The 25875-nt window shown below is 49.7% G+C and overlaps 1 protein-coding gene across 2 annotated transcripts in view; it reads left to right on the top strand.

Annotated features, from left to right (window-relative positions):
• The window catches only part of LOC126541884 (uncharacterized), a 63274-nt gene that overhangs the window by 22127 nt on the left and 15272 nt on the right, over nucleotides 1-25875 (top strand). The window contains exons 2-4 of one of the 2 annotated variants that reach the window (XM_055076391.1): nucleotides 7060-7440; nucleotides 20420-20563; nucleotides 24939-25087. In XM_055076391.1, the coding sequence (XP_054932366.1) occupies nucleotides 7182-7440; nucleotides 20420-20563; nucleotides 24939-25087 (552 nt within the window). In that variant the 5' untranslated portion in view covers nucleotides 7060-7181. Of the gene's footprint in view, nucleotides 1-7059; nucleotides 7441-13996; nucleotides 14214-20419; nucleotides 20564-24938; nucleotides 25088-25875 lie in introns of those variants that run through there. The other variant, XM_055076397.2, reaches the window with a different exon arrangement.

Genomic DNA, 25875 nt, shown 5'->3' with positions numbered 1-25875 from the left:
ATTCTCCATCACAATTGACGACCCGAGATTGCGCTGCAATGTACTAGCATTCCAATCTGACAAACCGACGCCTTGATCCGTAGATCTGAATGAGAGGAAGCACTTTGCGCGCAGCCATCGTTATGTTTGAGTGTTATTTTCTTTTCCAGCGCAAGGTCATCTTATAATGAGTAACATTCGTGACTGACTCTTTTGGAAGTGTTTTCTTCTTGACATTACTACAATGTGAGACTACAGAGGTGCTCCATCTTCATTGAGTGAGGAAGGAAGGCAGGGAGGTTAACCAGTTTAGCCTAACCGGTTTGCTACCCTACACATGAGAGCGGGATGGGGGGGATGAAAGATGGGGAGAAGAGATAGAGGGCACATAACACGGCACACACATCGTTGGTTACAGTCTGTCACTCTTGTGCGGTACGTGACATCACTGTCACAGCCGCTTGTCCAAGCCCGTATCCTTCATAAACCGAAGTAGTCCCTTCGTCGCCTTCAGCTGCGATGTCTTCAGTCGGCGATATGTGAAAATGGTTGCAACTGACTATGGTCTATTGTCAAGGTGCGCTAGAACGGACGCCATGGACTGTCTCTGAACATTATATTCAGGACAGTCGCACAGAATGTGTTCCGTCGTCTCCTCGCAAAGACAGGCATTGCAGAGAGCGTTGTCGGCCATTCCAATGCGAAACGAGTAGGATTTCGTGAAGGCCACCCCTAGCCATAAGCGATAAAGCAGGGTGGCCTCACTTCGGCGGAGTCCAGTTGGCATACAGAGATGCATCAAGGAGGGCAGGTCGTGTTGATGATTGCTGCGGTTGGTCTGGCTGCTTTGTGTGCACCATAGAGAGAGCGTGATCTCCCGTGCAAGCACTTGAAGTCTGCTGGCTGCGTCGGACCATTGAGTGAATACTGGGAAACGGACTAGGCCTTTTCTTGCGTCTGCGTTTACACGTTTACCGCACCACTTTATTTTTCATAACTTACTCTTTAATTTAGGGGGCTGTAAAGCTCAGCAACCTTTTATTAACAGGATGTTTTAATAACACGGAAAATTTAAATGCTTATTCGTCAGCTTTCACCTCATGGTAAGGAATTTCAATAAAGAGATACTTATGATAATTAAAAGCCTAACCGTTTGACAACGTTTCATCTGAGTTACCCTTTGCAAGGTGATACAGACTTGCAGGTGGTTCGTATCGGGGACCCTCAACATATGTCCAACCGCTAAAGAAAGGGTTATTCCGATTGTTTCATTTCAGGAAGGCGTGTTACCCTCCTGTCTTTCATTCCCGTTCGCAAACACGCATGAGACGAAAGTGCTGCGTGAAGAGCGTCGTTAGTCCAAACCAATGAGGTACCGTAACTCAGCTCGCCTATATCGCTCTCATCAGGCTTAGATAAGAAAAATATATATCTTAAATCGACGCATCACGAATCCAAAAAGAGCTGCCCGCGACCAGCCCAGCTAGGTTTCTTTCATTTCGCATTTCGTCGTAGCGGCTAATAGTAGCTCACGAAGCAGAGCACTGAGTGCGGATTCCTGAGTCCTAGAAGATTGTATATGTGACGCCCAGCCATTTGCAACACAGCAACTTTGTTTTGCGATGGGAGAGTCCAGGTGAGAGACCGGGTGGTTATGGAAATAAAGTCACGCTATATTCTGCAGTAACCTAGGAATGCATGAATGAATGCCTTCATTTATTGAGAAAAAGGAGGAGCAAGCATCAGTGGAAGCACGTCTCAGCAGATTGGGAAAGAAGCGGGGGACAAAGAGGAAAAGCTAGGGCCCGGGTGGCAGCCGAAGTCGCTGCTTAGGGGCGCGAGAATATGTAGTTGGCGAAACCAGTTGAATTCCAGTGTAGATGTGTGATGTGCCGAGTAAATGATCGGAGTCACCGCCCAGCATCCGTCCTTTGCGGCAGTATAAGCTACCGCCGTTCTTGGTAACAAACCTTCACTGAAAACCAATCTTCGCAATTATTCATCAGCCATGCCTAGCCACGTATTCCTTAGTGGCAGGGTCTGCGGATTACAACTACGCTGTCCCGACAAGTTACGACCATAACGTGACGCTTGCGGTTACGGATGCCATACTCGTGACCCTTACTATACTACTACTATACTGCGCGAATACTATAAACATGGGTTTACTGCACAAGTTAGTGAACAGACATTTTAGAACCGCGTTTTTCGCCTTACATACGCTCAACGCAAGCACCATTGCAGCATGTTACGGTGGGCGTCCCTTCAAGACAGAGGCGCGAACGCAAACATAAGACCGCGTTAGCAGACAGGGTCTTGGGCCTCGTGCACACCATACATATCCAAGCCAACAATATGTTAACAATAACAATCATGCCGTCGTTTCTATGCAAAGAGGTTATGTATTTAAACTTCTGGAGTGACAATCCAATCCGCCACCTACGGGAGAGCGTGAAGCCGCTGGGGGCCACATTGTTAGAGGAAAAGGAGCGCGGCCACAGTACGTGGCTGCGGTATACGCGCGACGCAACCTGTGCTTGCGGTTTTGCGATGAAAAATTAAAATGAAACCCCTTGAGGAAGTATATCAGTCCGCCATTGTGTGTCGCTGTTGTCAAAAATAAAATGTCATGGTGGTGGGTGCCTTGTGTTCTGTGTACAATATGTTGCGAGAACTGAAAAACAGTCGTTTCCTGTTTGCTTCATTCAGTAACCTGCCGCGTGCATCGGCACTGTGATGCCTTTTCGTCGATACGTGGTGCCGGCCCGTATTGATACAACGACATGACCTCGAAATATAGTATCCTTATGCCATTTCTTTAAAAAATCAGTATTTGTGGAAATGAGCGTTTTTGGTTTAAACCTAGAAAACAAGAAGAAAATATTCAACGGTAGGTCTCATTTTTGTCCGGCGTTTGAGTTCTAGCTGAAAAAAGTCGGCGAAAGCAAATTTACAATAAAGCTACGGCGACCCAGAATCTGAACGCAGCCGCAAGCCTACACGCGCTTCAATGAGAATAACCTGCCAAAGTTAAGGTCATGTGTCAGCTGGCGGCTCAAGCAATATTTACTTTTCTTTTTTGTTTCTGCATCCGTTCTGCCAGCGTCTGCGGCCAAAACGTCAAGTGGGAAGGCAGATAAACAGAAATTGGCGGAGGCAGGTGGTAGCGTAATGGTTAGCGTGCCCATCTCCCAAATGCAAGATGGTGCATGTGGGAGATGGGCTCGAATCCCGGTGGTTTGTTTGTGAAGACAGCTTTCTGTGCTCTTTGGTGACTGCAAAGCTCAGAATGAGGCGGCAGCCTGACGACAACGGTCGCCGTCAGCGTAACAGAATAAGCGGGCGTGCAAGGTCACACCTAAAGCCGAAAGCACAATTAGAGGAAATACACTATGCTCTTGTCGACAAAAAAAAAAAAAAAAAACCTCATGAGTAACGAGCGGTGTTGTTGAGCGAGGCTGTAGACGGATAACGTCACCATAGACAGGACCACGCTCCAATCCCGGTGCTCAGCGGAAATATACATCGACAGCATGTCAACTAGCGTGTAATTGATACTTCATTAAGGTCGTTGCGTGTTTATGTTGTGTCTAGCAGGAGCGAGTAGTGTAAGAGATGACACTGGAGAGAAGGTGGGGAGCGAAGTCCGCTAAAAGTAATTGAGGATAGCCATATTGAACGTCAACGCCATGTTGAATAAAGCCTGCCACTTCAGTTGCTCAGCCGCCAGAAAGGCTTGAGTGGTAGCATACCGCTGGGCGTATTTGGTAACAACAGCATAAACACACACTTTGCGGAGGTAAACAGAGGAAAGGGACGTAGGGAGTTGGCCGCCCTTTTCGAGCTCTGGGATAGTTTGAAAAATGAATGTGGCGAAGTATGACGCACAAAATAATATATGTCAACCCAAATGAATCAGCGTGGTCATACTTGCGCGACACGCCATGGTGGCCTGCCACCAGGACATCATGAAGTTGCCGCGATGAGAGTTTTCATTGGGTACTTGAGAATAAAAACGAGCCGATCAGAGACGTCCGAGGGACATTTCTAGGGTACAAGAGCACATCGCCCCCCCCCTCCCCAAGAAAAGTAATAAATCATGAATATAAGCTTACGAATAGCGATATCATAAGATCGAGCACTACGGCGCTTGTTGATCTTGTTTAGGATGACGTCAGCATTTCAATCAGCGTTTATTTCTGAGAAAATCAGTTAAAGTTCCGTTTATTTGCATCACAATGGCAGGCGTAATCAGGCAAACTTTTACAGCAATTCATTAGAGAGTGCCTGTCTACTCTGTGGAGATTACGTATGACAATGACAACAAACACAGAAAGCTTTGCTTACATCGATTCGCACATACATGGGATCCGCATAATTTTTTGACTATCAATTTAAATGCTTAAGAATGGTGCTCATTAACGCAATATTTCCATTCACAGTGAGCAAAAGCGGCTGTCGTATCCACAGAAGAATTGAATTCAATGGCTTTAATCCCACGGGCATTTTATCGTTGCCAACTTTCGTGGGATTGGAGTCATCAAAATGGGATACAGTTGACAGGGAAATCAGGAGGTTCATGAACGGCAAGAAGGCAGAAGCTTGCACAAGACCTCAGGAATATAAAATGACTTTTTGAGCAGCTTGGTCAGGGGGCCACGCAATGGTTTCCACGTCTATTAAAAATCCTCTAAAATATGAACAGAGGCCGACAAAAATGCGGGCATTTTGGGAAAGGTGAAACCGCTGAAAATTTCAGGACAGCATTAGCCTAAATATAAAAGATGACTTAAAAATAAGAAACCATAACGTTGACAGGGTGTCCAAATTTTGGCACAGATAAATTGGCTGTTGAAGCAGTTCAGCTGAAACGCAATGGTGCAAAATAAGGCGAGAATGTCGGCAAGTGTTGAACAAAGGTCAAGTAGGTCCTGTGGCCGACGCCAGCGCTCGGCAGCTGTGAAGCGACTGCACGTATTAGCGAGATGCCTGGTCGTCAGTAGTTACAGTAGGATTCCGGTCTGAAATATTGGATGCAGACTCCATCACATTGAATACAGTGCATTCTACGGTGTCATTCTTGGACAGATGGTACCAATTCTCGCGCAATGAGGATGGGAACAAATTGTCTCACGTGCCGGCTGTCACCTTCCTCCTACTGCCAATATTCCTTCCCCTCCGTAGTTGCTTAGCTTTTGTTGGGTTCGGCTGCTAATCACGAGGTCTCGGGATCGAATCCGAACCACGGCAGCCGTATTTCAATGGGTGGGAAATGCGAAAACCCGGGTACTTAGGGTTAGGCTCACGTTAAACATTCCCAAGTGGTCTAAATTATTCCCGAATTCCCCACTACGGCGTGCCTCATAATGAAATCTTGGTTTTGGCAAGCAACACCGCATATGTTAGGTAACATTCGTTAAGGATGTCCTGGGCAGTCGCACAACTCTTGAATACAATTAAGTGTCACGAGTTGTGCGCGAGGTCTTTGAGTATGTGGATAGCCTTTATGGCGTTCGGTAGCTGCTAGTCTACATTGCGGCTATATAATAAAGGCGGAACGGCAACATGGTATAGAATGTGGCGAACATACAGATCCCACATATATTACTGCACAATAATTTTAAATAGCGCTCTTGCTTCACGCACGTGGATAACCGCCATAGGAGACTACTTTGGAAACTAACTGCAAGTACTGTATATGTCGTACCCAAGGGTGTACCTGGCCTGGTGGCCAGTAAATGTGACGTAATATTGCAAGCAGCCGCGGCCATAGCATGCCAACGGACGACGACACAGACTGAAGTGACTAGCGCAAGAGTGGACAGGGGACACTAAAGAGGCTACAAGAACAAGCGGCCAGTTGGAAGCTTGCGCTTATCCTTGTAGCTTCTTTGGTGTCCCGTGTTCACTCTTGCGCTAGTCACTTTAGCATGGAATATCAACTAACCCGGTCTCACACCTTGCGGTGACAGAGGGACAGTTTGCTCAACTCTTGTGTCGTGACTTTTATGTCAAGGTGAAAAACCATCATATCCCTGTATATGTCTTAATACTTAAGCACATCTAGATTTGCAGCTGCGGCAGTAGCCCATGCGTGCGCATTGCAAAGTCGCTAGTGAAATAATTGTGTGCACCTTAACGAATTCGATAGGGGAAAATCAAAATCCGTCCTCGACGGCGTCTCTAGTAGACGCTGTGCGATGTTCGGACGTTAACTATGTGTGCCGACTGAAGAAAGGCTGCCTCGAAGTGCTTCTGACGGTTAGGCTAGCTTCTTTGCTACGTAGAATAAAAAAAAAGAGAAAAAGAAAAGGAAGAGAAAACAACAAGAGAAAAAAAGAAGAACTGCATCAAAAGCCCACAATCAACCATTGCTTGTCGCGACTAAACGCTCTTAGGATGACGAGTAATTTCCAGGCGACGAGCGAATACGCTTTATCAAGAACACTGATAACGCCGGCGGTACAAGCATTGCGGCGAAGTTCAATGCGCAGGGATAGCATTTATTTATTTATTTATTTATTGTTTGGTTGACGTCATCACGCGTCACCGCGGAAAGTTTGAAAAGTTTAAGGTCAGTACGCCACGTGGTGGCACTCACACGAACTAAACACTTGTGTCCAGAAAAGCTGGATACAGTAGAAGACACGGCGTTGTCATTTGATTTGAAGACAATTACCTCGTCGTCTCTCGCAGTAAGAATTTGCACTTTTTGAGAAATATACGTGAGCGCATCGTATGTCATCGTCTAGCAGCAGCGCTTCAAGGATACTAATGTTACGTTGGGTGCATAATGCGTGAAACAAGTTGGAATCGAGACGGATATATATGCACAGGCTGCGTGTGGCCGATATTCGTTGTATAGGAGACAAAGGAATGGTGCATGCAACGGCTTTAAAACTCAAAGCGAACACATGTGTCAAAGTGTTCAGTTTTCCTTCGTTCGGAAGAAGAGCTTCCGTTGAGGCAGGTGGCCAATAAAGATAACGCACGTTTCTCTGACCGTTACAGCGCGAACAAGCAAATTTCCCGTGAAAACATCGAGATTACTGATTTCTCCTGCATGCCTGGCTCTCACAGATGGCTGCACAAGAACTCTCGGCCCGTTTGACCTCCGGCCGAATAAGAAGATGACTGCCTGCCGTCAGCTATAGAAGCTGTTTCCTACCTCGAAGATCTGCACGCGGGCTACTTATAAAGACATGGAAGGAAGCCAGGAGCGTCAGCAGCAACGACAGTCTCAACAGCAGCACGAGCGGAAAGAGCGGCCGCCGCCGGCTGAACCTGACGATCCGCGATCCTGGCTGGTGGCTGTCGCCTGCGGGTGGAACCTGCTCTGGATTAGTCTCTTTCGTAGCTCCACGGGAGTCATCTACGTGGCCCTAATCCACGCGTTCGGCGCCACACGCGAACAAAGCAGCTGGGTGCTCAGTGTGGGCACCAGCATCGCCTGGCTGATCGGTAAGTCATCGCTTTGCGAAGGCTATAGCTACTAAGTGTATACTAAGTTCGCGCCATCTGTCAAAGTGCGCAGTGGTCACGTTTGTCATCACCATGTTTTCTTTCCAGAGGGAGCCACTAAAATAACTGCGCAGAAATAATAGATAATTACTGTCAATGTAAACGAATAACCGGAACGAACTAAATAACGAGAGAGCGAGCAAGCGAACGAACGAGCAAATGGACCAACGAATAAACTAGCGTTTTCCTTTCTGAGTCTGACCACCAGCCATCGACCACCGTTCACCGACCAACCACAAAGACGGGGGAAAGCAGCAAAGAAAGCTATCGTCGCTTTAAAAACACCGCCATTTGTTCCCACTTAGGATTGAATCCCGCGAGTCCGCTACGTTGTTGTTATCGCCATGCCATCGCCGACTCCGTCGTTGAGTTTATACTACATTTCTAGAGTTCATACTGCCAGATCAAACCAACTAGAAGTACCACCGCTTCAACCCATTTCCCTATGGTGAACTTGTCTTGAAGAAAAACCTACAAAGTGACTCAGATCGATAGTATGAAGACATCCAAATGATCGTTAGAAAAGTAAAGTGACTGGCGAAGCATTTGTCTGGATTGTCGAGCTCACATCCATGGTCCATATAGGGGAACAACGGACTAATAATAGCCGCAGCCAAGCGAGGACACCAGAGATGCAACGGTGGTGAATTCGTCCTACTGGGCTCACTACATGATTTGCGTAGCGTTTCTCACAACAGTCGAGACCCCGGCATAAGATATATACTATTTATCTTACACCGTGTTTTGAGGCGTAGGAAAACGGCGAGCAGTCGCGGGGCAGCATGCTTATGTCAAAGCAGAAGAGCTGGCAAGTTTGTCAGGTAAAATTCAAGTAAGCGCCATCAGTGGTTGTTCGTGGAAGTGACGGGAAAAGGATCTCTTTAAAGTTTGACTCAAGCTTGTTCGCGACCACGTCATCTTTCATGGCTAGAGTTTACGCTGGTCGAGAAACATTTACGCGGTTTCAACGCTATAGCGTTATGAAAAGAAACCTTCGTGAAGTCGTCGTAAAATGATGCCATGGAGAAGAAAGTCAGCAACGTCAGTAGCACAACTTGTCGGAAGGGCTCTGGTGATTGCGTACCGCGGAGCATAATCGGTAGCGACGGCGACCCATTTATTTCCGAAGCCTGAGAGAGGAAATGGTCCAAGAAGGTCTAGACCAACGCGGAAAAAGGGTTCAGGTGGGATGTCGATCGGTTGGAGACATCCATTTGGAGGTGTGGAGGGCTTCTTCCGGCGCTGACAGGGCTCACAAGCGGCAACGTAGCGCCGCACGGAGCGGGCGAGACCCGGCCAAAAGAATCGACGGCGTACACGGTCGTATGTGCGCGAGACGCCTAAGTGTCTAGTCAAGGGAGCGTCATGAAGTTGGTGGAGGACAGTCGAACGCAGGTGCGATGGAATGACGAGCAGAAGATCAAGGCCGTGTGGATCGAAATTGCGGCGGTATAATGTCCTCTCCTTAAGGAGAAACATCCGGAGAGCGGCGTCGCGAAACGTTGACTCCAGACGGTCGATGAGTGCTCGTAATGAAGGATCACGGCGTTGCTCGTTGCCGATTTCTAAAAACTGGGACACAGATAAAAATTGGAGGACGCTTAGGCTTCGCTTTCAAGAGTGGAACGCGACAGCATTCCCGTCGACCCGCCAAGGGGTGTAAGACAATGCGCTACGGCGCAGCGATCACTTACGAGGCGCCCCGCATCGGACTTTGCGCCGACGAATCACGCGGTAAGCGCCGAGCAACGCAGCGTTCGGCGCGGCAACGAAACCTGCGCCTGAGCAAGCGGAACGAACCAAAGAACTCGGTGTCTCTGAGGGAGAAACGACCTACGCGAGCCAAACGATGGGCCTGACGCCTCGATGGGATCGTCCTCTATCTCGCTTATGAGCACCACGGAGACGCATGACTCCTCCGAAGCAGCTCGGCACACATCGCAGGGGACGCTTTTTCATCAGACGCGCTACGGCGCAGCGATCACGTCAGAGGCGTCCCGCATCGGACGCTGCGCATAGGAATCGCGCTGTGAGCGGAAAGAGGAGCCGCGTCGCCTAAACACGAGGGTTGGAGTGATGCACGCTGGAAGTTGGAAGGGGAGAGAGCGAGAAAACTTATTAAACGCAAGGGTAATGGGGCATCCTCGTACCGGTCCCCGCACGGCCCGAAGGGGAGAAGCGGGGGAGTGGCGCGCCACGCGTCGGGGTAGCGCCGCACATTACGAGGAGGGGTCTTCTGTGTTTGCTGCAAGATAGCTCTGCGTGTGCGCAGAGCGCAGCAGAAGAAATGTAGCGGTAACGTACTTCGCTACTCGTGTAACTGCGACTTCTGTAAGTTACATGCTCATAATTACCGATATACACCGCAGTATAATTTTTTACGGCACGTTTCTAAGGCAACACCGCATTCACTAGAGGCGCTTTTGTACCGCTTTGAAGCATCGAAAAAAAAACGTGGCTGAGTGGTAGCATCTTCGTTTCACACTCCGGAGACCGTGGTTCGATTCCCACCCAGCCTATCTTGCAAGTTGTTTTTTTATTTATGAAGTGCCTCCAGGTATTTATCGCTCACGGCCAACGCCGCCAACACCGGCTTTTCCGCGACACGAGCTCCTTAACGCTATCGCGTTAACACGCAAGCGATGGCGTCTGCATCAGCCTGTTCGTAGACGGGGTAGCGGGACAAACAATGGGCATCCTGGTGCAAGCGTCCCGTCTTATGTACCACGGAGAAGGTATATTCTTGCAGGCGTAACGCCCAGCGAGCGAGTCGTCCCGTGGGGTCCTTGAGAGAGGATAGCCAGCAGAGAGCGTGGTGATCTGTGACGACACAGAATGGGCGTCCGTACAAGTATGGACGAAACTTCGCAACAGCCCACACAAGAGCGAGGCACTCGCGCTCCGTGATTGAATAATAGCGCTCGGCGGGTGACAGAAGTCGGCTGGTATAGGCTATAACGCGATCATGTCCACGCTGGCGTTGTGCTAACACTGCTCCTATGCCATGACCACTGGCATCAGTTCGAACTTCGGTTGAGGCAGACGGGTCAAAGTGGGCCAGAATTGGAGGTGTGGTAAGGAGAGTAGTGAGCTGCGAAAAAGATACGGCATGGTCAGAAACCCATGAAAAAGGGGCGTTTTTCTTCAAGAGGTTGGTAAGGGGACGTACGATGGCCACAAAATACTTCACGAAGCGTCGGAAATAAGAGCACAGCCCTACAAAACTACGAACGTCCTTGGAAGACTTCGGAAGAGGAAAGTTCGTAACGGCGCGAATTTTGTCCGGATCAGGCCGCACGCCTCTGGCGTCCACGAGGTGTCCGAGGACGGCAATTTGGCGGCGAGCGAAGTGACATTTTGACGAGTTCAACTGGAGGCTGGCGCGGCGGAACACGTCAAGAATCGATGAAAGACGGTCTAGATGCGTGTCAAATGTAGGCGAAGAAATGATGACGTCGTCCAGATGGCACACACAGGTGGACCACTTGAACCCCTGAAGCAAAGAGTCCATCATTCGTTCGAAGCTGGCGGGTGCGTTACAGAGACCGAAAGGCAGCACCTTGAACAAATAAAGGCGGTCAGGGGTAACAAATGCAGTCTTCTCTCGGTCCATGTCGTCGACGGATATCTGCCAGTAGCCGGACCGTAAGTCGATAGAAGAAAAATAGGTGGCACCGTACAGGCAGTCTAAAGCGTCATCAATACGTGGCAAAGGGTACACGTCCTTTTTTGTGATTTTGTTCAGGTGGCGATAATCTACACAAAAGCGCCACGTTCCATCCTTCTTTTTGATAAGTGCGACGGGAGAAGCGCAGAGACTACAGGAAGGCTCGATAATGTCCTTTGCAAGCATCTTTTTGATTTCCTGTTGGACAATAACTCTTTCCGACGCAGAAACACGATATGGGCGTCGGTGAATAGTGTTCGTATCGCCAGTATTTATGTGATAGGTCACGGAGGACGTTTGACCTAAGGGTCGATTGTCAAAGTAAAATATGTTGCGATAGCCTTCAAGAACGCGGCAAAGAGCTTCAGCTTGAGCAGGAAACCATCTTCTCAATGCCGACGTCAGTACCGTGCTATGACGTCTCGGTATGGGCTGAGCTGTAACGGTCTGCCACTGTGAATGGCTCGACCTCATCATCCTGCAAAGCGGTAATTATAGCCAATGAGAACCCCTTAGGCAGAACTTACGCGGTTAGCGCGAAATTGACAAGGGGAAGGCAGTTGCGGTTGCCAGTAATTGTCAGCACAGTGTGCGGCACGGTAACACCATGTGTAAGTATAACGTCCGGAATCGGTGCGACCACGTAATTGCCGTCAGGTACAGCTTGTGAGGACAAGTAGACGTGTGTCACAGAGTGCGGCGGTAGGCGAATAAAATCCATGCAGATCAAATGGCTTGGAGGCGGGTCCACAGGGTCGGTAAGAAGAGGCAAGTCAAGGCGAAGTGAGTCAGCCGAAGAGTCAATGAGGGCAATATGATTGGCAAGGAAATGCAGACCGAGAATGAGTTCGTGAGGGCAATGGTAGATGACGGTGAAGAGAACGACTGTGTGTCTGTCAGCAATGGTGAGTCGGGCAGAGCACATGCCAACAGTAGCGACAGTGCCTCCGTCGGCGACTTGTATAACTCGGTTCGGGACAGGCGTCAGAACTTTCTTGAGCCGACGGCGAAGAGCGGCACTCATAATGGACACATGCGCACCGGTGTCAATCGGCGCGCACACAGGAACATTGCCGACGAGAACGTCCAAAAGGTTCTTGTTCGTGGGTAAGGTGAAGCGAGGATTTCGTGCCAATGTCGTCATTGCAGCTTCACCTCCAGAAGCTGCACTGTCTAGTTTTGGGGTCGGGGGTGCAGGTCGGAGAAGGAGCACGGCGTGACGCGGGCGAGCGAGATTCGCGGCGAGAGGGAGAAGGCGAGCGGGAGTAGTGGGGTCGTGTCAAAGATGTCGCCTGGTCAGATGATGGGGCGGGCATAGCAGGAGCGAAGGAAAAGGGCGCGCTAGGGGGGCGAGGGTGGTAATCAGGAGAATAGCGCGTCGGAGAAGTCCAGCGGCTGCGGCAGTGGCGAGCGACATGTCCAATGCGTCGGCAGTTAAAACAGATCGGCTTGTCGTCCATGGTTCGCCATTCGGAGGGGTTGCGCTGTCCATAAGTATAGTAAGAAGAGCGGGGTGGGGTCGTGCGTGGATAAAGAGGTTCCGAGCGTACGGAACGAATGGATTGCAGCCCGACGTTGGACAACTCTTGACGGACGACGGCCTGGATCAACGATATTGTCACCGTAGAATGATCAGGTAACGGGAATGAAGGGGCCGCCGGTTGTGCTGCTTCGACCTCACGACGAATGACGTGGGTGAAGTTGTCACATCGCGACGGCTGGTGGAAGAGGTCATCACAGGATTACGTAGCGGCTGTGTTGGGAAGTCGCGTGATGTGCTGGGATACCCGGAGGCTTTTAGCATGCTCAAGACCGCGGCACTCCTTGAGGATCGTGTCGATGCTGGTGACGTTCGTAAACACCTGTAAATTGAAGGCATCGTCAGCAATGCCTTATCCTCAGCACCTCAGCAATACCTTATCGTCCTCAGACATGTGCGGGTCAGTCTTGGTACAAAGGGCCAAGACGTCGAGAATGTACGACACGTAGGACTGGGTCGACGTCTGTACACGTGTGGCAAGGGCTTTCTTGGCATTGACTTGGCGACCGAACAGATTGCCAAAAAGGCCGCGGATCTTCTCTTTGAAGAGATCCCAGCTCGAGATCTCCTCTTCGTCAGTCTGGATCCATGCCAGTGGAGCTCCGTCGAGATAGAAAAAAACGTTGGCAAGCACAATAGTCGGATCCCACCTGTGACTGGTGCTGACACGTTCGTATAAGTGGAGCCAGTCGTCAATATCAGGACTGCCGACTCCATTGAAAACACCAGGATCCCGAGGGGGGGAACGGCGACGTAGGTCCGGGCTGCAGGGGGGCGACGCTTGCGTAGATCAAGTGCCACCAGCAGTAGCCGAAGTCCCACTGTCACCGTTGCGACCGCTGCGAAGCTCCATGACGGGTACGGGGAACGTCCACCTCCACCAAATTAACGTTACGTGTAGCTGATGCCCAATGCTATTTGCAATTTATTTACAGGGAAGTTAACGGAGGCTAAAATGGCGACGCTATATCAAGCAGGCACACGTCGTGTTCTTCCTCCTCAGTGCAGCCACACTGTGGCGGCTGTTCCGTAGCAATAGTTAACGCATTTCCGATAGCAAAATGACCACCGTTACTGTGCAAACAGTCTTCAAGACATGGGGAAAAGACGTAGAAGTGAAGGACTGGTGGCGGTAGCGTTCGTAATTTGCGAAATTGCTCACCGCTACGTCACATCTGTAGAGGGCGCGACGCGCCATGCGTTCCATATATGTGGTTGTCGAATAAAGGTGTGGAGAGCATTCGTTCGGTGGACGCGGCTCCGAGTCACTTGGGTAGACGCAGCTAGCGTCGGTCAGCACCCTACATCGTACATGTTGTCAGAAGTGGCCGCTGTTCGCTCTCTCTAATGGCGAACAAGGCGGACGCTGCTTTTTCCCGGGTACCTGAACTCCAACAGCTATTGAGCTTCGACTTCGCCGACCCAAGTGCATGGTCTACCTGGATTGAGCGGTTCGAGGACTATGCCTACGCTACAGGATTGCACCAAGCTACCGGCGAGGTTCTGGTACGAACGCTTCTTTATTGCATGGGTGTTCAAGCTCGACGCGTGCTGGCGTCTTTCAACTAGTGGGCCAAAGAAGTTCAGTCGTACAGCGTTGTTAAAACCAAGTTCACCTCGTATTTCGTGCACCCGCTAAACGAAGTTCACGAGAGTTATCGTTTTCACAAGCGGACGCAGCAAGGAGACGAAAGCGTCGATGCTTTTTATTCCGCGTTGCGAAACGTAGTAAAAAGATGCTACTACTGCTCAGCGTCCATCGAAGACAGGATCGTTCGAGACTGATTTATCGTTGGTTTGTTGGACAGCACGTTATCGGAACAACTCTGCCGCACTTCCGACTGGACGCTTGATAAAACGCTTCTGCATGCACGGCTACACGAAGATGCTGAACGAGAAAAACGTGAACGAGAAAGCCAGTTATCTGGGCCAGTCTCCGTTGATGTAGTGAAAAACAGGCCGACGAGAAGGCAGTCACGTTATCAAGCGTCGGCAGCAAGAGAAACGCTCCTCGCCGGCGCGCACAGATCGTGTCACTTCTGCGGACGAGATGAGCATCAGCGGAAATTTTGTCCTGCCAACAAAGCTGTTTGCAAGTTTTGCAAAAAGAAAGGACACTTCGAAGCAGTTTGCTTAACCAAACAGCTCTCGCAAAGCCGACAGTCACATGCCATCGAGATGCATGCTGTCAAGAGCAGTCATGAGGCAAAGGCTAAGTTTGTTTGGGTCCACGTGAATGGAGTCCCACTCAAATTCAAGGTCGACTCAGGAGCGGAAGTTACCGTCGTTCCAAGCACTTTTTCAGGAGTACCATCGCGACTCGAAAAACCGGAGGGTCTTCTCACCGGTCCAGGAAATCGCCCCTTGAAAGTAACAGGCCAATTCACAGCTACGTTGGAGTGGAAGAGCCGCATCTGTGTACAGTAAGTATACGTCATGCCTTCGCAGTCTACACCTCTACTAGGCTACCCTGCTATCTTCGCATTGGGAGTGGTGAAGTTCATCGACGCCGCACAGCGACATGAAAAGCAAGCTAGCTCTGCAAGCGACGCCACCCCTGGGCAGGATATCTTCGAAAGGCTTGGTACTGTAGGGGAGGAGTACACTATTCGACTCAAGCCAAATGCCAGGCCATTTGCTCTCAATGTACCTCGCAGAATTCCCATTCCTCTGTACAACCAGGTAAAGGAGGAGCTGGACCAAATAGAAAAACAAGGTGTCATCAGGCACATTACGGAGCCGACGCCATGGTGTGCCGGTCTGGTCGCAGTACCGAAGGCATCAGGCGGAATCCGAATTGTGTGGACTTAACGAAGCTCAACAAAGAAGTTCGCCGTGAAAAGCATGTGCTTCCAACGCTCGAATGGGTACTCGGGCAACTGGGCGACGCTAAAGTGTTCTCAAAGCTCGACGCGACAGCAGGATTTCACCAAGTGCGATTGTCCCGAGAATGCCAAGAGCATACCACATTCATCACACCATTTGGACGCTACTGCTACTGTCGTCTACCTTCTGGCTTGACTTCAGCACCGGAATGTTTTCGGAGAGAAATGGCTCGAATTCTGGAGGGGCAACCGAACGTCGTCAACATGATAGATGACATTCTGGTTTTTGGCAAAGATCGAGAAGAGCATCACAAGCGACTTGTGGAGGTTCTTGAACGTCTAAAGACAGCCGGAGTTAAACTCAACAAGTCAAAATGCTGCTTCGGTCAAGACAAAGTAGAGTTTTGGGTGTGGTGATTGATGCCGACGGTATATCGCCAAGTCCCAGCAAACTCGAAGCACTGCGCAACTTGGAGCCACCCAAGGACGTCGCCGGGGTTAGGCAATTCCTTGGCATGGCTAGTCATATTGGTCGCTTCCTGCCCAACCTTTCGCAAGCAACCGCCCCTATTCGCGCCTTGTTAGGTGAGCAAAATGCATGGCAATGGGGACCGCTTCAAGAGACCGCTTTTAATCGGGTAAAAGTGATGCTCACCTCGGACCTGTGCGTCGCTAAGTATCATCCCGGTCATAATACCATTGTCTCATGCGACGCGAGCTCATTTGGATTGGGCAGAGTTCTTCTGCAGGAACAACCATCAGGCGAGCGACGCGCGGTAGCGTTAGCATCCAGGTCGCTTACTGAAGCGGAACAGCGCTACAGCCAAACAGAGAAAGAAGCGCTGGCGGTAGCATGGGCAGTGTACCGTTTTTACCAATATGTGCGTGGCCTAAACTTCACGGTAGAAACCGATCACCAGCCGCTGGTAACACTACTTGGAAACGCTGACTTGGACACGATGCCCCCACGTATTCAACGGTTTCGCATCAAACTTATGCGCTACCAGTTTAGCGTGGTCTACGTTCCTGGCAAGCAGCTAGCCACTGTGGATACTCCTTCAAGGGCTCCGGATGAGAAGCCGTCGATCAGTGAGGTGGATGTGGTAGAGGAGTTTGTTCAATTTCAAGTTGCTAGGGTCACAGACACGAAGCTGGTTACTGTAGATGCGGTTCGCAGGCACCAAGAACTGGACTGGGAATGCAACCAGCTCGTCAAATACTGCACTCAAGGCTGGCCTCGTCGGGACAGGCTTCCGGAGCACCTCAAGAAATACTGGAGCCATCGAGGTGATCTCTCTTTGTGCAACGGCATCCTGCTAAAAGGTAATCGCTTTGACATCCCAGCTTTGCTGCAAAAGGATGCGCTCGAACTTATCCATGAAGGCCACCAGGGAATTAACCGATGCCGACTAAGGGCGAAGGATTCCGTGTGGTGGTATGGACTTTCACAGCAAATACGTGATAGAGTCACTCGCTGAAGACAGTCTGCAGTCACAAGAGCGCAAAGAAGAGAGCCTTTGTTCTTAACGAATACTCCAGAACAACCAAGGCAAGAAATAGGAATGGACTTGTTTAGTTACAAGGGACACAACTAGCTACTAGTAGTTGATTATCGTTCTCGATACCCTGAAGTCATCTACATGCGAAGCACGAACTCTGAGGCGGTCATCAATGCAGTCAAAAGCATTTTTGCTCATTTTGGCATTCCCGCCGTAGTACGAAGTGATAATGGACCGCAATTTGCTTCACGTGCCTTTGCAGCTTTTGCGAAGTGCTATGGCTTCCAACACATCACCTCAAGTCCAAACTACCCGCATTCAAATGGAGAAGTGGAAAGGATGGTGCGTACGATCAAAGAGTTGTTTGCGAAAGCAGACGATCCTTTTTTGGCTCTTCTGTCGTACAGAGACACTGCAGGCGTCACAGGGTTCAGCCCAGCGCAGCTACTGTTGGGTCGCAGCTTGCGAACCTGGCTTCCCAAGACAGTGGACCGCCTGGAATTGAAGTGGCCTGCACCAGACGATGTGAAGTGCCTAGACGAAGAGGTGAGAGGGCGGCAGAAGAAAGACTTCGATCACCGTCAGGCCGCGACCGTACTTCCTCCGCTGCAACCGGGAGATACGGTATGGGTTCGAGACATCAAGGATACGGCGTGTGTTCTCAGCCCAGCCTCCAAGCACCGCTCGTACGTCGTGGAAACACCCAACACGGTGCTTGTGCGTAATGGGATACATCTAGTGCCCTATTCAGACACAACGATGAGCCAGCTCGGAGTGAAAACCTCGAGGAGCACGAAGAGCACACCACGGCAACAGACGCCACGGCAACAGCAACACCGCAAGCCTCCAAAGATTGTACAGTGAAAGTCACCAGGTTTGGTCGTACAGTCAAGACTACGAGAAGACTTGACTTGTGAAATGTTTGGTGCTTCTTGTGTGCATATCTCGGGAGAGAGATGGAGAGGGCGCTGCGCGCCATGTGTTCTATATATGTGGTTGTCGAATAAAGGTGTAGACAGCATTCCGTCGGTCAACGCGGCTCCGAGTCACTTGGGTAGCGGATTGCGTGGGTCAGCACCATACATCGTACTATTTTTTGTTCGTAGCGTCTACTCGCGAGCGTTAAAGATGGACTTCGTTGCATTCGAAACATACCGAACGTAGGAAGCTCCGAGAGCTTCTTTACAGCAAGGGCCCGAACACATGACGACATTCTAAAATTCTTGCCGTACAGCAAGCTGACGCACCAGTAATCAGGTTCCGGGCGCGAACATTAAAAACGATATATAATAATCGGCGCATCCCACACATATGTGCGAATCAGTGATAAGATGATCTTTCTTTCCCGTTTAGTGAAAAGTCTTCACTGACGCCGCTACCCGCAGACGCTAAAGACACGAGGTGGTGGACGTCATCGCTGCACCTTTGGGCGATGCCCCGAACCAGCAACTGTAGCAGAGTATTTTGGACCGCATCGCGGCACCTGAGAGCCCGCGTCTTCAGCACCTGCTCACCTCCGAGGAGCTTGGAGGTCGCCACCCTTCCCAACTGTTCAACAACATGCGACGGCTCCTGGGCTCAAGCAACAAAGGCTGAACATTCCTCGCGCGGCATCTTCTGTTGCGGACTTATTCCTTACTTCCTGTAACCGACTTCTTCAATTTTCTGTTGCCAGCTTATTTACTTCCCTGTAGCTCAACGCAACTCGCTCAATGCACGCTATCGTCCCATTTTTCTCCCTTCACTTCCTTATCCGCACCCGGCTGCATCTGTTGCCGAATTACCGAACCGACATCTTCACCTCTCTGTTGCCGACTTCTTCATTTCCCTGCAGCTCAACGCAACTCACGCTATGCATGATCTGTTCATATTTTGTTTCCTTCATTTCCTCCTCCACACTCGGCTGCATCTGTTGACGAATTCATAACTTCTCTATCGCCGACTTCTTAACCTTGCTCTTGCCTACTCCTTCATTTCTCGGTAGCTTAACGTAACTCGCTCAATGCATGATCTGGCTTATTTTGTTCCCTTCACTTCCTTCCCAGCACAAGGCTGTTTCTGCTGCCCACTTCGTCACTTCTCTATGTCCGACTTTACTTCAATTTGACCTTCGCTTTTTCCAGTAATAATAACTTTTTGTATTCAATTATATGGACACTCCAGGCGCATTTATGCTGCAGCTGTCGTAGTCGCCGTGATATCCCATTGGAAGTTCAGGGGTGATAACACCGTCGCCGCGCGTCGTATGCTGTATGTCCGAGTGAAAGCATGCGAAGGAAGCCGACGATTGCGGCACAATCTGACGCGCGCGCCAGATTGTGCGCGCGCGCCAGATTGTGTGGAGCAAACGCGCCGTCTTCCGTCGCGCGAAAGGCCCTGGGGGGATGAAAGGAAGGGAATGGAGTCGGCGATTCGCTCCGGCATCAACTGCGCAGTTCGCGACTGGGCGCATGGGAGAACTGCTGATCGCGGCTCAATGTTAGGAAAGCGGGGAGGCAGCGCGGGAGGGAGGGGGGGGGGGGTGGGGACGGGCACAGCTTTGACTCCGCCAAGTGCGTACTCTGCACGGCGGCGTGCGGTCACGCGTACCGTATCATTCATATGTAGAACAGCGCCGAAAAACACGGACAAGGGAGGACACAGGACGAGCGCTGGCTTGTGTCCTCCCTTGTCCGTCTTTTTTTTTTTGGGGGGGGGGGGGGCGCTGTTTTAAATATGAATGATCCGTACCAACTAGCTCGCACTCAAACCCTTCTGAGCGTACCGTATCTCGAAAGCGATCTGCAGACAGCTCATACCTTTGTGCGCGCTGTGTTCTCGCCGCTGTTGCGTTGAAGCACTATACCGCACGAAAGTGTCAGTTCGCTCCCTGCTGCTGCCGCATTTGCTCACACCAGCGTTTTGATAGCGTGTGTCCGTGCTCATCGTGTGGTGTGTTCATGTTTGCTTGTGCGCCCTGACAGCATGCTTGTTAATTCAGTCAGTAAGCTAATGTTTCTAAGTTCATACGGCCGATAAAGCCTGCTTTGATAATCTCTACTTCGTATAGATGTCCACTGATTTGCTATCGCAATCGATGCTTGCCTTTCTTGAGAAATCGATGAGCATAAAGTTTCGGAAACTACTTCAAAAGTCCAAGCTTATATAGTGTTAGCCTTTGAGGGTCGCTTCAATACCGTGCAACAGTCGAGAAATAGATTTCACAGAAATCTGTTGATAAGCGAGTTGGTAACGCAGTAAATTATTTTCTTCTGCAGTGCATCTATTGTACTGTTTCTGTTGTGCTCTATCAAGGTCTATAAACTACTCGGAATCATTCCTGAGTTCTGAATTCCTGAAAAGATGAATGAAATTGAATGTGTGTCGCATTGTTCGCGTGATTCGGCAGGTCCTCTCGTCGGCTTCCTCACGAAGCATGTACCGCTGATGGCGTTGTCTTTCACGGGAAGCCTCGTGACGGCCGTGAGCGCCATAGGCTGCGCCTTCGCCAGGGACCTGACGGCCGTCTTCCTGCTGCTTGGAATCTCCAGCGGTAAGCGTTTCACTTTCCAAGGCGAGCAAGCACAGTCATTATGCGTTCGTTGCACTATGGCAGAAGCGTAATACCAAGAAAGCCAAAGCAGCAGCGAAGGGTTAAAAAAATTTATTGAAGGTAAAATGCCCCAAATCAGCACACGCGGGGATCATGAAGGACGCCGCGTAGTGGAAGTCTCCGGAATAATTTTGATGGCCTGCCTCTGAATACGAAAGTTTTTATAATTTCTCTAATAAAAACGCGGGTGGGAATCGAACCCACGACGTCGGGTTCTACAGCAGAACGCCATACAGCTACGGAGCCAACGCCGCGGGTCATGCGGCAGCGTTTCTGCAGCTGGACTTGTCCACTTCGGGGTCTCCGAGGAACCAGTTCATTTGTAATACAACAGGACTTAGAACCGAGGACTTAGAACATTAGAACTTAGAACCTTAGAACGGACTTAAAGACAGTACCGGCATTTTGTCAAGTGGCCTTGCCTGTATCTAGACCTCATGCGTAATACTTACACCGAGCGTTGCGTAGAGGAGTTGTCACCAGGTATGTCGTTGATAAGTCCTCGTCCTGTAAACGCGCACACGGGATTTTGTCGACGCTAATACTAGTGCAAACGGTTTGTCATGTTTGCACCAGTACCTTTACCTACGAACATACATACGCGGAGTCTCGCGTAAGTATGTTCGGTTCTACTGTCGGAACGCGTTGTCCCGAGTGTGCCGCCGATAAGTTCCTGTCCTACAGACGAGGACTTAGAACCTTGCCGACGCTAGAAAATATAGCGGCATTTTGTCAAGTGGCCTTGCCTGTATCTAAACGTCATGCGTGTCTGCTATTGGAAACGTTGCCTGCGAGCTACTCCAGCTTTAGGGGCCTCAGCTGCTGGCCAGTAACGTAGATGTATAGCTGCTACTTTCTGTCCTTGGTTTCGTTCGAAAAACAATCCCGCTTTTTCTGTATTGTACCTTGGATACCGAAAGATAGAGGCACCTTCCAGTTTCTCTGTGCAATGCTTTAACGGGAGCCTCTCATGATGGTTACATCTACGTCTCTCTTGCGCATCTATAAATGTCATAAGCGGTTGTTTCTTTTGCGGGAAAAATAAAATAGCGTGATCACTGAGTCCCTTTAGTCAATCATATAATACATTGTTAAAGAGTCAAACGTAAAAGGAACGCCGGCTACAAGCATTATTAACAAGACGTTTCGGTACCCGTACGGGGGCCTCGTTGACAAACTTGAAACAATGCTGCCGTACAGGTGCCGAAACGTCTTGTTATTTTATTTGCGTGTGGTAGGCGTCCATATTACCTTTAACTATGATTAATACCTAGCAGAGAAGTTTTCCTCAAACAATTATTCCATTTTTAAACTAGAGTTGGCACGGATGACTACGAGAAACTGCCGGCACCGTTATATGTAACCAGTGAACGGCATTATATTAGAGAAATGAAGTGAATCATATCAACGAGAAAATTTTTGTTAAATCACCCACGCTCTGTTACCTACGCCTCCTCTGAGTCCGAATGAATTCGATAATCGTCCATGAACGGCATCACTTTTTTAATCGTAGATGCCTTATTAAAAAAAAGAAATATATGTTCCACACACACGCAGGATCGGTACTTACATGCTCCGTATGAGCTATAACGCGCGAGTGCGTGGCTAAGCGCTCTCCCAGGTTGGATAGTAGCGCCGATTGGAGCCGTGTTCCGGACATAAAGGCAGATGGTTCCGCTGTTCTTGCTTCGAACATCGCCCCTTCGTGCCTGCTTTCGCCCTCTCTCCCCTAAGGTATCCCAGGTTGAGGGAATATTTGTCGGGCGAGAATACTCACAACAGGCGGGATGGATGGAAACAACTTTATTCTGAATCCGGCAAATTTGACGACCCGGGCTGAGGTCTCCCATGAGGGGACTTCGAGGCCTTGCCTCGTCGCCGCCTCTCTGGCTTGCTGGACAGCCCACTCTTGTGTCTTGAGGTTGGAGCTGCGCAGAGCGGCGGCCCACTTCGACGTGGTTCCCTTTGTGCGAGCTGTGCGTCATTTATGCTTCTGAAAGTGAGAACTGCCGTCAACTCAGAATTTCACCTTTGGCTTATCACCCCTCGATGCGCCGTCACACAGATTTCTGTAGTACTGTTCGACGCCTAATTTACCATTTCTCTCTTTCTAAATGGAATCGCAATATAAACGTCGCTGCGAACTCGCTCTTCCTTATCTGCGGTATTTCAACGCACAAAAAGCGGCCGCTGTCTGTCCTGGCCGTTTTCATCAGACCAAGAGTTGCCACATGAAACTCTGATAGAGGGCTAGAGAAGGGGCGATGCTCGAAGGAACAACAGCGTAACTCTTTCCAATTAAGTCGTGAACACCGCGTCGATTGACGGCACTATCCTACCTGGGCGCGCGCTTGGCCACGCGCTAGCGCGTTGTTGAGCGCTATAGTACGCACTCTGATTGAAGATCGGTGCATGCACCTATGGAGGTCCTGCCCGTCATGTCTTGGGATGTCTGGGTTGCCCCAGAGACAAAGAAGCCACGAAGGTGGCATTACGCCTCCTGCATTACTACAGAGAGTATGCTTGTATCCATGTCTAAGAACTATGCCGCAGGTGCCTCTATGCAACCTCCGTCTCCCAATTTCCTAATTATTCTCACTTTGCGTATTTATACCATGCGCCTTCGTAATCACTGACTGATTCATTCATTCCCTTAATAGTATCTTTAATTATGGCCTATTTCTGTCTATGTCTTTTTTAATCTTCAACCCAAACTTGTTATCCAGATGTTCGACTGACAATTATAGAGTCTGTTCATAGTCTGGTTTATAGAGTCACATCAATTTTATTACTGAAGTTCAGTGTTTGACGGAAGCCCGTCTGGTCGGGATGAAACATGGTTAAAAGGTAAACAAAAACCCGGGGAACTTCGCCGACCAAATAAAGATTTAAAAGAAAAGAAGACGTTTCGGCTCCCACACGGGAGCCTTGTTCGCAGGTAAAATAAACAAAGGTGTTCGAGCCGCTCGCTTAAATAGTCTTGAACACATGACGCAGGCAGCACGCATACAATGACGGCAGATTGCCATCGCTCCTGTTCAGAGTGTGTGGCGTAGTCTGAATCATGAGCGACTCAAGATAAAGGCGTCGAGATAGCCCTTTTTCCCTGGCAAGGACAAGTGCCTTCCCCCAGTCGATTGCGTGGTCGCTTGAAGCGGCATGCTCAGCCAAAGCACTGGATTTCACATTTTCTTTTTTTGACGTCATAATTGTGCTGTTTAAGACGCCTTTCAAAGTCACCAGTTTCGCCAATGTACACGTAGTCGCAATCCGCGCATGGGACAACGTGCACAACACCTGGGAATTTCTCTTTTGGTAATTTGTCCTTAACATTGACGAGTGATTGTCGTAGTTTCTGGTTTGGAATGTGTGCCACTTGAACATTGTATGAACGCAGAATACGGCTTAGAGCTTCATTTGTGGACGGGATATATGGTATTCCGGCGAGCTTTTGACTAGAGGCAGCATAGGGTACCTGCGGACGTGCCATTGGTCGTTCGACAGCATTCAAGAAAGAGTACGGGTAACCACAGGCTGATAGTTCCCGCCGTACCACGCTTACGTCGGCTGCGTAGTCTTCTTGTCTCGTGCAGATTTTCTCCGCGCGTCGTAGAAGCATCGAAACCACTGCCCTTTTGTGAGAAGCAGGTTGCAAGGAGCCAAAATGCAAGTAGCGTCCTGTGTGAGTTGGCTTTCTGAAAACTGCGAACGACAAAGTAGGCCCCTTTCTTTCAATCAGCATATTGGCTGAGCATGCCGCTTCAAGCGGCCACGCAATCGACTCGGGGAAGGCAGGTGTCCTTGCCAGGGAAAAAGGGCTATCTCGACGCCTTTATCTTGAGTCGCTCATGATTCAGACTACGCCACACACTCTGAACAGGAGCGATGGCAATCTGCCGTCAGTGTATGCGCGCTGCCTGCGTCACGTGTTCAAGACTATTTAAGCGAGCTGCTCGAACACCTTTGTTTATTTTACCTGTGAACAAGGCTCCCTTGTGGGAAACAAAACGTCTTCTTTTCTTTTAAATCTTTATTTGGTCGGCGAAGGGCCCCGGGTTCTTGTTTACCTTTTAACCAATTTTATTACCGCTAAGATTAACTTAACTATGCCGCTTAACCAACTCGCCCAACAATATTCAATTACATGGCTTCGATTTCGGCTCCCGCCCCGTTCCTTCAAACTAAATTTACAATATTTAATTCTGCAGCCTTAGTATACCGCTTTCAACACCTTTCGCGTATACGTCGTGCTTACGCCCGAATGTCCTATGTGCCAACATCTTCTTCACGGGATCTCAATCTCTCGTCTTTGCAGGTATCGGCAACGGCTTCGGGATTTCTACCAACGACGTGATCATGGGCAAGTACTTCAAGCGATACCGAGGCTCGGGCAACGCTATCTACTACACGGGCGGCACATTGGCCGGGTTCGCATTCCCACAGATCGTGCACCTCCTGCTGCAAGTAAGGCATTACTCGCGAGCCGAGGCCCACTTGCGTACAGTACTTCCCTATTGATTATACGAGATGAACAGAAAGTAAAGGACAAGCGTACCTGTAAGCTCAAGGAATAGGTTGAAAGCCCGTTGTAAAACGTTAAGGTCTACTGCATAAAACAAATCTCCTATGTGCTTCTCAATGACGCTGCGGCCACATGCCTCAAAACATTCGTTCATGATCCGTATATCGACACGTGACACGTGTTGGTCATCTTGCATGCATCGGGTGGACTTCGTTCGAAGTTATCCTACAGCCCCTGAAAAATGATATTTCAGATGTTAACCTTTGCAACTCCAATACATTCCTCTGTCCCCAGCCGAAATTTGTGAAGCTTTTTAGGTTGGAGTGTGAATTGCATCGAATAATTTGTAGAAGCCTGAAGTGAACAGGGAATTCACCGGGTTTATTTGGCCTAGGTCACACATGTATACGTGGCATTCCACTCTTTTCTGGAGCACCGACGAGTGAGAACTGCGGGACTAGAAAAAGGAGGACGTGAGCAGGGGCAGTCCAAAGTGGGAGCACCTCAACGACGACATTTGTGTTCTCATTACTTGCGAGGACTCCATCTCTCTCTCCTGCCATCCCCTTTCTCTGCCGGGTTTTTTGGTCCCTAACATACGCCCGCTCTCATGTTGCTGGCAAGGCCCAGCTTTGCTCTCCTTTATTCAGGCACGTCCTCAGTTCTAGCACTCCCTCTTGCCTGCTGGTGCATCACCCTGAAGAGTTGCAACATGCAGAGGGCTGTGTGA

This window comes from Dermacentor andersoni, chromosome 3 (assembly GCF_023375885.2).
Source record: "Dermacentor andersoni chromosome 3, qqDerAnde1_hic_scaffold, whole genome shotgun sequence".
Taxonomy (NCBI): Eukaryota; Metazoa; Arthropoda; class Arachnida; order Ixodida; family Ixodidae; genus Dermacentor; species Dermacentor andersoni.
The sequence above is the reverse complement of the archived record's forward strand: the minus strand, read 5'-3'. Positions and strand labels throughout refer to the sequence as shown.